Source organism: Hypanus sabinus, chromosome 9, assembly GCF_030144855.1.
Source record: "Hypanus sabinus isolate sHypSab1 chromosome 9, sHypSab1.hap1, whole genome shotgun sequence".
NCBI classification, from domain to species: Eukaryota; Metazoa; Chordata; class Chondrichthyes; order Myliobatiformes; family Dasyatidae; genus Hypanus; species Hypanus sabinus.
This window is the reverse complement of record NC_082714.1, coordinates 18,100,658-18,111,803: the sequence shown is the minus strand read 5'-3', so window position 1 is coordinate 18,111,803 and position 11,146 is coordinate 18,100,658. Positions and strand designations below refer to the sequence as shown.

General features: G+C 44.6%; 1 protein-coding gene across 3 annotated transcripts in view; it reads left to right on the top strand.

The window, feature by feature from the left end:
* nubp2 (nucleotide binding protein 2 (MinD homolog, E. coli)) overlaps nt 1-11,146 on the top strand; it is a 30,098-nt gene that overhangs the window by 397 nt on the left and 18,555 nt on the right. The window contains exons 1-2 of one of the 3 annotated variants that reach the window (XM_059979157.1): nt 201-290; nt 8,560-8,647. The exons of 1 other annotated variant lie outside the window; for it this stretch is intronic. In XM_059979157.1, coding sequence (XP_059835140.1) covers nt 8,620-8,647 — 28 coding nt within the window. In that variant the 5' untranslated portion in view covers nt 201-290; nt 8,560-8,619. Of the gene's footprint in view, nt 1-134; nt 291-8,559; nt 8,648-11,146 lie in introns of those variants that run through there. One more of the 3 variants, XM_059979158.1, reaches the window with a different exon arrangement.

The following is an 11,146-nucleotide window of genomic DNA, read 5'->3' as shown; positions in this document are numbered from 1 at the left end:
AGTCCCCGCCCCGTCACATCCAGAGCTCTTTCCTATACGTCTACGCGGACAGCCGTCTCCGCAATCTACTTGGTGAGTGGACAGGATGCGCGTCAATCGTGCCGCATTGACAGCCCGTCAAGGTTTGATGCCGGAACAACTCGATCTGAGGTGGCAGTGTGCGTGCCCGCCGCCGTGACGTGACATCACACGGCGGGGGACGCGAAGGTACTCACGCGCTCGTAGGGGTACGCGCACGTACGCGGCGGCGGGTACTGGATCGAGAAACGGGAGGATGGAGGCGGCGGAAGGTAAAAACTTATCCACGACGCGAAATATTGAGGTTTCTTGTGGGGCAGAGACTGCCATAGACAGGAACGCTCACTACGATTAATCGTGGCTGCTTGCCGACTTTTAGTAGGCTGCTTGCCCGCGATCCTTCCCGAGTTTAATTGGGAGTTTTAAGGCCCATGTGCCGCACACTGACCGGCACCATGATGTCACTGTAGCTGCTGCACGGTTTTATGTTTGAACATTTGTCATATCCAGACACGAGAGTTCATGCTTTTAAATTGAAAATCATTGGTTGAGTGAAAGCCTCTCACAGATGCAATGGAACGTACTTGTACTTTGGTACTTTATAAACTTCAGTAGCGATATTAGTCAATACCACTTCCACATGTTTGTGTAAAGCTGATTCTGCCCTCATCTGCATCTCCTATATTTTTCCAAACAAATGTGCTCACCCTATCATCCGAACGCCCAAACAGAAAGAGTTCCTCGTTCTCACTTTCCACCTTATCATCCTCTGCAAATTCCATCTTCTCCAAAGGGATCCTACCACCAAGCACATCTTTAACTCCCACTGTCCACTTTCCACAAAGTGCTACACCTGCCCATACATGTTCCTCACCTACATTCAGGGTCCCAAACATTCCTTCCAGATGAGGCAACACTTCTATTGTATCCCATGCTTCCAATGCAGTCTCCTGATATATTTAGTTCTCCCCTTTTTTTTCTCTCTCTGCCCATCACTCTGCCTGTTCTCTATCTCCCTCTGGTGCTCCCCTTCTCTTTCTTTCTCCCTAGGCCTCCTGTTCCATGATCCTTTCCCTTCTCCAGCTATGTATCCCTTTTGCCAATCACCTTTCCAGCTCTCAGCTTCATCCCACCCCTTCCGGTCTTCTATCATTTTGCATTTCCTTCTCCCACTTCTGCTTTCAAATCTCTTACTATCTTTCCTTTCAGTTAGTCCTGATGAAGGGTCTCGGCCTGAAACATCAACAGTGCTTCTTCCCATAGATGCTGCCTGGCCTGCTGCGTTCCACCATCATTTTGTGTGTGTTGCTTGTATATTGGGGTACAGCTTTCTTGAGCACCTCCACACTATCTGCAAAAAGTGTAATTTCCCTGGTGGCCAGCCATTTTAATTTGTATTCCCACTCCTGTTCAGACACGTCGGACCATGGCTTCCTGTTGTGCCACGATGAGATCAGTCGGGGTTGAAGAACAGCACCTCATATTCCGTCTGGGTAGCCTCCAAACTGATGGCAAGAACATCCTTTTCTTCTGTCTATAATTTTTTCCCCCTTCCCGCTCCTCACTTGTTCTATTCCCCACTCTTCCCCGGTGTCTACCTGAGGTACCATCTCACTGTACCAGGATCTGTTCTCCCTATCAGATTCCTTCCTCTCCAGACCCAAACCTTTTCCACCCACTAGCTTCACCTATCGCCTTCCAGCTATCCTCCTTTCCTTCCCCCCTCTGCCTTTTTATTTGGGCATCTTCCCCCTTCCTTTCCAGTCTTGAAGAAGAGTCTCAGCCCAAAACATTAACTGCATATTAATTTCCAAAGATGCTGCCTGACCTGCTGAATTCCTCCAGCATTTTGTGTGTGTTACTTTGTATAAAGAACACCTGAATGTGAAAGTATTGGAGTATAAAAGTTGCATTGTTTGCTGTGTAACCAAAACTATGTAGTCAGCTTTGAGCTTGCTATTTGCTATGCAGGTATCCAATTTAGTAGGAGAATGAAATCTTAAGAATGTAGAAGATAATGGGGTGTTAATGAGAGGCTAGTGAAGAGTTGTAGATTATAATGGTGTGTTAATGAGAGGTAGCTAAGAGATGTAGATTAGAACATGATTAAGTCAATGGGTAGAAACAATAGTGGTGGCTGTACTTGTGATACGCAACTGTAGACCTATTGGATATGCTAATGCAACTAAACCAGGGGATTGTTGTAAAAAATGCTATGTACAAGGATCTGTGGGCAATCAGCAACTAGCTCAATGACTGTCTCAGCTTTGATTTGCAAATTAAAGTTCAATACTTGAAGAATCTTCTACATCTCCTGGTCGTTTGTGGGGCACGAGAAACCACGACAAAATTGGCGACCAAGGCAGGACCGGAAAGAGACCCGTGGAAAGGAAAAGGCAGATTGGGGACGCTTCCCAGTCCTCTAGGGACCCCCACAAGGCTAACAGAATTAAGGGTGCACCCAAGCGCTTTTTGCGACAATTTGGACTAAGAATTCTGTTGGTTTTGCGGAGCTCTTGGAGTCTCAGAAGTGTGGAACCACTGCCGAAGGGTCTCTCCGGTCCAAAGAATCTGGCAGAATTGGGGGTTAACAGGAGCCTCAGAGGATTGATCAAGAACACTGCAGTGAGCGTAAGTACAAATAAGTTAACAAGAAGTTAAGCGAAGAAAAATTCCACGTCATGTTGGTAAGTCCCTGTGGATACCGCTTCGTATGAAACGAAGGTCTGAACAGGCAGGGAAAGGAGAATAGAGAAAATCCTCGTGGATACCCCCTTAAGAGATAAGGGTCTGAATAGACGAGGTGCAAAGAGAAAGTTCTGTGGATACCGCTCTGAATAGAGGTCTGTACGGGCAGAACAGAATAGGAAACAAGGACAGTCCAATATATAGTTTAAAGCGCTGGTAGATAGACGATAGACTAGGTATAGAATTAGAGTAAATAATATTATCCAGTAAATGAACTGTGAATCTCTGAAATACCTTAAAAAGAGAGAACAACATGACAGATAAAGGAACGGCTGTAGAAATTCTGAGCAAAAAAATCCTGGTAAATAAATATGAGATCACAAAAACTTAAATGGGAAAAGGGAACCAAAAACCTGGTCACAAAATGGCCAAGAGAAGGAACGTTTGATGTAAGCTTGTGCGAAGAAATGGAGGCACTAATTAAAAATCACAAACCAAAAGATAAATCTAAGAAAAGAGGGCAAAAAGAACGAGAAATGGAAGTGCTAAAACTCTTCAGAACGGAGGGAGAAAGGCTGAAGAGGACAGGTGGAATATTGATTACAAGCGGGGAAGACACTAAGGTGCTGGAGAAACAGCCTGTTAGAGAGAGAGGAAGGTACAGTGAGAAGCTGACTTCAGCTCCGTACCCGGATGCGAAAGAAACAGAAAAGCCCCCTCCCTATAATGAGGAAGGAACCCCTAAGCAGTGCCCCCTGCTGATGGGAACAGTAAACATGCAGGGAGAGGTACAAGTTTGGGATAATGAGGAGGAAAAAAAAACAATACGAGAAGGAAAAAGTGCCGATATGGAAGGAGATACAGGCAGAAAGGATAAAGGTGGAACAGGCAAAGAGAAATGAAAGAAGAGATTGAATGAATGAAATACTTGAGAGAGGAAAAGGAGTATGGGTTATACCATAGAAATAAACAGACTAGAAAAGAAAGTGGCTCATCAGGGCAGGAAGAGATGAGGCATTCAAGAGGAAGTGGAAAAAAGATAGATGACAGTCTTGGAGAAACATAAGAGAGAAGGGAATCAAGCACGAGTAAGGATCATGAGGAGTCCCTGCCACAGGTGTACAGACACGGACAGGAAGAAAGAGAAGGTGACTCATTGGAGGAGCAAGAGTTAAGTGGAGAGAGAGAGGATGCGAGAATTTGTGGGGAAGAGGTAGGAGGCAGAAGCCTAGAAGAGCAGAAGAAGGCGGTAGGGGAGCGACTTGCAGAAGTAGAAAGAGAGCTAGATAAGTTACTGAGAGGGGATTGCCAGAGGAGATGCGAAAAATACTCCAGGGGCCAAGCAAGTATTGAATCAAGACAGAAAGAAAGGACTCCACAGGGAGACCAAGGGAAGAAGAGGACCCCGGAGAAATTTGTGTGGGAGGCAATAAAGTCATACACTGAGACAGATGGGGAGTCAGGGGAGGAGGAGAGCCAGGGCAGGTGGGAAGAAGGTGGAAAAATGATGCCGTTGTTAGTTAAAGGATCAGGACAAGTGCAGTACATCCCTTGGGGATCCCAGGACCTAGAAGGGCTGAAAAACACTCTGCCCAATCTACATGAAGGAGCAGGGAAATGGATTAGAGCCTTTGAAGAAGAAACGGCGGGAGGATTATTGGCTATGGGAGATTTGAAGGCACTATTGATAAGGTTGATGGGAACCTCCAAATTTAACGAATTAATGGAAATGGCTGGAATAGTAAACTCGAACGACCCGAGATCTGATGGAGACAGGTTTGACAGAGTGAGGCAGAGGGTATGGCAGGCCCTCAGGAAGCTTTATCTACCCAAGGGGGATCCACTGGGAGTCACTGAAAACCCAGCAGCCTACGTAGAAAACCAGTTGAAAAGGTGGAGACTGAGCAAGAGGTGGAAAATAGCTTATTTATCACCACTGTTATGACATAGCATTTTGGATGCAGTGCCTCCGCAAGCAAAATCCAAACTGGAGGAAGTGGTTGGGCTGATGTCAATGATCCCACAAGAATTTAGAGACCACGTAGTCCATGCGGTTAAGAAATACCGGAAAGACAAACGAAGGTTGGCTGAGCAGCAGGAAGAGGTGCAAAGAAAGTTAATACAAATGCAGCTCGAAGAACTCAAAAAGAAGGAAAAAGAGAAAAGCAAAACGATGCTGCCAGCAACCACCGTGGTGTCTGAGTACAGCCATCGAACTGGATGAAGCACCAGTATATGGAGGAACCGATCATACTGTAAGACAAGGGCTGGAAAGCCCCATGCCAATAATCAACGTCTTTGGAGGAACATTCCCACAAGTGCCCTATCAGGAACAGACTAAATTCAAACAGCTCAGACAGGACTGGAAGTCCCAAGGAGGGGGACAGAGGAGCTATGGCAGAGGGGACCAGTGAGGAAACGGGGGGAGGAGAGGTCGAGAGACTGTACTGGGGATGTAATCAGCCAGTTCACATGAGAAATGATTGTCCGTTTACACCATGGCCTGTCGCACACCAGCAGGAACCGATAAGAAGGGAACTAAAGTTTAGTCAAGGACCAGCCCCCACAGGCCCAAGCGGACCTGTGAACTCCTATGCGAGGTATTACGGGTGCCCCGAGAACTCCAGTGGGAAAGGACATTACCCAATGATATTAAGGGAGGCAGACGAGGAATCCATTGTTCAGGTTATGTTAGAAGGGCAACTGACACCAATGATGATAGATACTGGTGCCACGTACACTTGTGTACAGCCACAGTATTATGCCCTTCACCTTCCCATGTCAGGAAAGTTTAAGACGGTAGGGTTCTCGGGGAAAACACAGTTGACACAGTGCACGGCTCCAGTGCAGTTGAGAATGGGAAATAAAGGAATTGGTTTGCCGGTGCTAGTATCTAAAGGAACTCCGATTAATTTGTTAGGCAGAGATGCCTTATTGAAACTGGAATTAAAATTAGAATGCACCAGAAATGGGCTGAATGTGGAAAGAGCAGGGTCTCAATTGATAATGCGAGAAGACAAGAAGGCTAATGTCTTTCGGATAGGAGACATCGCAGATCAGATTCAGGAAGCCTGGGAAAAATGGAAAAAGGGCGTGCAGGCTATATTTACCCAGGGCTGTAATGCCCAAATCTGAGCTACATTGTACAGTGATTTTAGACGAGACTCAGAACAGGGAGTTAGAGGAGAGATGGCACCTGGAGGCATGTACCCAACAGCACCTGGAAGGGGAGGCTGTGATAATTGGAAAGCAAGGGGCAGCTTTACAAGTTAAGTGGAACACCTTTTTAGAAAAATGGTGCAGGATACCGTAGGCTGCACCCCACGTAACGTTGTTGGTAAACAAGGGATATCAGTCTAAAGACTTGGGACCCTTCGTTAAGAGTGCTGAAACCATAACAGTGTAGAGGAAAATCACGCCAGAGGTGTGGATATCAAAAGACAACAATTGCATTAAAATAATGGTAAGTGTAGATATGGTAGGGACAGTGAGAGAGGTCGAAATAACTTCCCAACCACACATGCCATTGCTGGGAAAGGAAAGAGGCCAGCAGAAAGATAGGTTAGATGAGTTGCCATCGATTCTGTGGTCACAACATGACACGGACGTAGGGAAAATAAAAACAGCTAGTCCGGTGGAAATAAGGCTGAAAAGGGGAGCAATTCCACCCAGGAGACCACAATACCCTCTAAGACCAGAAGCAGAAGAGGAAATAGCATCGACAGTGCCTGGGTTGCTTGAAATAGGAGTGCTTAAAAGAACAAACAGTCCATGCAATACCCAGTTGCTGCCCATCTTAAAAGTAGATAAATCTAAGTGGAGATTGGTGCATGATTTGCGAGTGGTAAACAACGTGGTAGAGGACTGGCCAGCGATAGTCCCCAACCCACACACGCTTTTGACTAATGTTCCACTAGAAGCAAGTTACTTTTCAGTGATTGATTTGTGTTCGGCTTTCTTCAGCATTCCTCTAGCCGACCAGTGTCAGTATCTGTTTGCATTTACTTACAGAGGTGCTCAGTATACCTATACCAGAAGTAAGGGTTTAAACATTCACCACATGTTTTTAATCAGGTGTTGAAGGCAGACCTAGAGGGCATACCATTGGAAAGTACATTGTTACAGTATGTGGATGACCTGTCGATTTGCTCCCACAGTAAGGAACAGTGTAAGCAGGACACTATAACTCTGTTAGAGAAGCTGGCGCACGGAGGACATAAAATATCCAAAAAGAAACTGCAATTTTGCACGCAGCAAGTGGAATACTTAGGCAGGGTAATCTCCAAGGGAGTGAAGGCGATAGCACCAGATCAGATTGAGGCAATAACTGAGGCCCCAAAATCCCAGACTGTAGGGCAGATGATGACGTTTTTGGGAATGGCAGGGTACAGCTCAGATTGGATAAGAGAAAATGCTGAGATTGTGGCACCTTTGAGAAAGATAATGAAAGCAGGACATACCAATTTGAAGAACGGCTTACAGTGGAATGGAGAGGCAGAGATAGCTTTCAATACTATTAAGCAGGAATTGCAGTCAGCACCAGCATTAGCTTTGCCTGACTATGAGAAGGTTTTTCATTTGTATGTATCCAACCGACAGGAGGGTTATGTCACAGCGGTTCTAACACAAGAGACAGGCACAGGAAAAGCAAAGCAGCCGATAGCATACTACAGTACGAGACTAGATGAGGTGGCTCAGGAGTATCCACCCTGTGGCGGCGCTGTACTATGCATATGAAAAGGCATCATCTGTAACCCTGGGCTATCCTGTGACTCTGTACACACACCACAAAGTAGCAGAATTGCTGGAAAGAAGGAAATTTGTGCTGACGCCAGCCAGGATAGTAGCATATCAGATGCTATTGACATTTCCTGACATAACTATACAGAGATGCACTACCAGTAATATAGCCGATTTTGTCCCTTTGGGCTATGAAGGAGAACCCCATGATTGTGTAGGGAAGACGATGACCTTTGCCAAATTGAGAGCAGATTTACGGTCAGAACCACTAGAGGATGCAGATAAAAAGGTTCTGTTCGTAGATGGCTCTTGTTATAAGGATCATGATGGAAATCATGCAGTGTTCTCAGTAGTGCAGCAGGATCAGTTGAGCTATAAGATTATTAGGATGGAGTCCTGTCCCCAACCGTGTTCCACCCAAGTAGCGGAAATCAAAGCCCTGACAACTGCGTGTGAAATGATGGAAGGTGAGAAAGTAGACATCTATACTGATTTGGCATATGCTCATGGAGTATGCCATTTGTTCGGGGCAGTGTGGAAACAGAGGTTTTTAAAAAAACAGTGGATATCCCATACAACATTGTCAGCAAATTCTAGACTTAATAAAAGCCATAATGAAACCTAAAGCATTGGCTATAGTAAAATGCCAGGCAGATAAGAAGGGAAATTGTCAGAAACACACTGAGTCTCAGCAATTTGCAGAACGGTAAACTTTATTTTTCGAGTCTGCAGAGTCGGACCCAACCAGCTCCTGCTAGATTGAGTGCCGAATTACACTTTGCACGGTTTTTTATACCCTACTTGTTTACGACTTTGTGAGTTGCACCCATGTGAGGTGCAGACATTCTTCCTTAATCTCATTACAAAATTACAAATGTGATTACCCTTTGGCCCACTTATCAGCCTCAGCGCATTAACACCGTTATTGTTCAACCGTTAAGCATGTCTTCCCGTTACCCGTATCGCTTCTTTAATCAGCAAGCTATTGTTTCATCCTGATTTTGCAAATTGGTTTATACGTTGCCCTGCAAGTTGCTTTGCACGTTCTTTCTGTGTCAGCACATTCTAAATGGACTCCTTAAGAACCGTTTTTAATTTAATCATTTCTCTCAGAAATGATGTAATAACAAAGGGAAATCAAGCTGAGGACGAGGCAGCCAGAAAAGCGTCTGGATGTACATCAGTTGTCATTGCTCCCCAGGTAAGCCTAGCTCCAGAACCTGTGGTAGAGGACCTAACTGAAATACAAGGTAAGGCAACTTTGGCAGAACAGACAATATGGAGACGAAGGGGTGCCAAGCAGAACCCGGAAGGCTTGTGGAGCATGGAAAACGGTCTGTTGGTAGCGCCCACCCCTCTACTGATGATTCTGATTTCAGAAGCGCATGGGATTGACCATTGTGCAAGGGGGGGGGGGAAGTGATAAAGAAAATAAAGAAGGATGGTTTTTGGTCACCTTATTTACAGGCTTCAGTGGACTTTGTCTTGACACAGTGCGAGGTATGCGCACAGAATAATGTTCGAAAGGGAATTACATCCCCAATAGGTCACATTCCTGTACCTGAAGAATCATTTAAACATCTAGTGATCGATTACGTAGACATGATAAAGACAGTGAGAGGGAAAAGATGCTGGTAGTAACTGATCGATTTAGCAGATGGGTGGAGACGGTACCTTCAAGAGATCAAGGGGCAAAGACAGTGGTAAAATTTCTGACAAATGAAGTGATCCCAAGGTTTGGAATACCTACAGAAGTTAGCTCAGACAATGGTTCAGCTGTTATCCAGAAAATGGTCAAATTGACTACAAGCGCTGAGGATAAAGCAAAGATTTGGATGTGTATACCACTCTCAGTCGCAGGGCATGGTAGAGAGAATTAATGGAACCCTGAAAGCATTGGACTGGCTGTTGGCAGAAAAAGGAGGAGTTTGTGTGATGTTTGGAGAGAAGTGCTGTACTTTTATACCAAATAACACTAGTCCAGAAGGATCGTTTACTAAGGCAATGCATAAGTTGAAAAGTCTAAGAATGGAAGTTAAACAGAATGCAGGGTCCGCATCAGTTATTTGACTGGTTAGAAAGTAGACTTGGAGGATGGGGAGCATGGCTGACTAAAATGGCAAGGACTGTCAGTATTGTGTTGTTGAGCTGTGCGCTTGTGCTGTACTGTTTTCTTCCTTGTCTCAAGTCTCCTGTAGTGTGTGCTGCAACCAAACAATTTCCCATGCTCATGGCAATTACTGAAGCAAGCTTAGTGGAGAAATAAACACCAAAAATGTATTGTTACAACCTACAACACCTGCAGGATGAACAAGAGCAAAACGACAGTGTGGGAGTAGATTGTAAGGGCTTCTGAGTTTTTTTCCCTTGTCTCAGGTACAAAGGGCTCAGCGGCCCAGGGTAACAGGGAGAGAATACTTTGAGGTCTTGGCGCAGAAAATTATAGTTTAACCCGAGATTTGGGAATAAGTGCTTGAGTTTATTGGGGCTTTTGTGCGCGGACTCTCAGTCTTCTTTCTCTGTAAGGGGGGATATATTGGAGTATAAAAGGTGCATTGTTAGCTGTGTAGCCAAAACTGTGTAGTCAGCTTTGAGCTTGCTATTTGCTATGCATGTATCCAATTTAGTAGGAGAATGAAATCTTAAGAATGTAGAAGACAATGGTGGGTTAATGAGAGGTAGCTAAGAGATGTAGATTAGAACAGGATTAAGTCAATGGGTAGAAACAACAGTGGTGGATGTACTTGTGATACACAACTGTAGACCGATTGGATATGCTAATGCAACTAAACCAGGAGATTGCTATAAAAAATGCTATGTACAAGGATTGGTGGGCAATCAGCGACTAGCTCACTGACTGTCTCAGCTTTGATTTGCAAATTAAAGTTTAATACTTCTTGAAGAATCTTCTGTGTCTCCTGGTCGTTTTGTGGGGCACGAGAAACCACGACAAAAGCAGGCTAGGGGAAATGAGAAGCCTACGCTGTAGCTTAGAATTTTTGACCAGGTTAACCTGAACTGGTTAAGTTCATGCATGGAATTGCCATACTCCAATCATGAAATTGAATGTAATTCAGGCCAGATATGCAAAACGTTTGCCTCGTCTCCTCCAACTCCAGCTCCGATTTCGTTTATGGCTGCTCCAAACAGGCTGGCTTCATCTTTCAAGAGTATTTACATTTCTTCTCTTGGATGTTCTGAAAGCTTAATTTAATAACTTTAAGCTATTTCTCATTTGTTTTGTTTTGCTATGATATTACCTGTTCACAGATGATACAGTCCAATAAAGTGGGTGACATGTTAGTCAATTTTGCTGATTAAGAATCTGCATTAGAAGTCTGTTAGCAAGCTGAACAGTGAAAGCTGTTCCTATTTATCAATTAAAATTGGTGCCATTTAGGCTACCAGCTTGATTATCACCTCAGGGATAGTTTTATATGCTTAATATTACCATATGATCTCTTTATGGTTCATCCTTGGTCAGATCAGCTGCAATTTAGAGGTTGCTGTATTTACAATACTGGTTGGATTGCATTGGGGGTGGAGTTTACAAGTGGATCTGGCTTGTTCACTCTAGGTTATTTCACACTATGCAAGACTTCAAATACTTACAATATGTCAGCAAAATGTTGCCCATTAACTTTGCTTTGGGCTTTCAGTGCTAGTTTTGTTTTCACTCTCCTATCCTGCCTATTTCTGT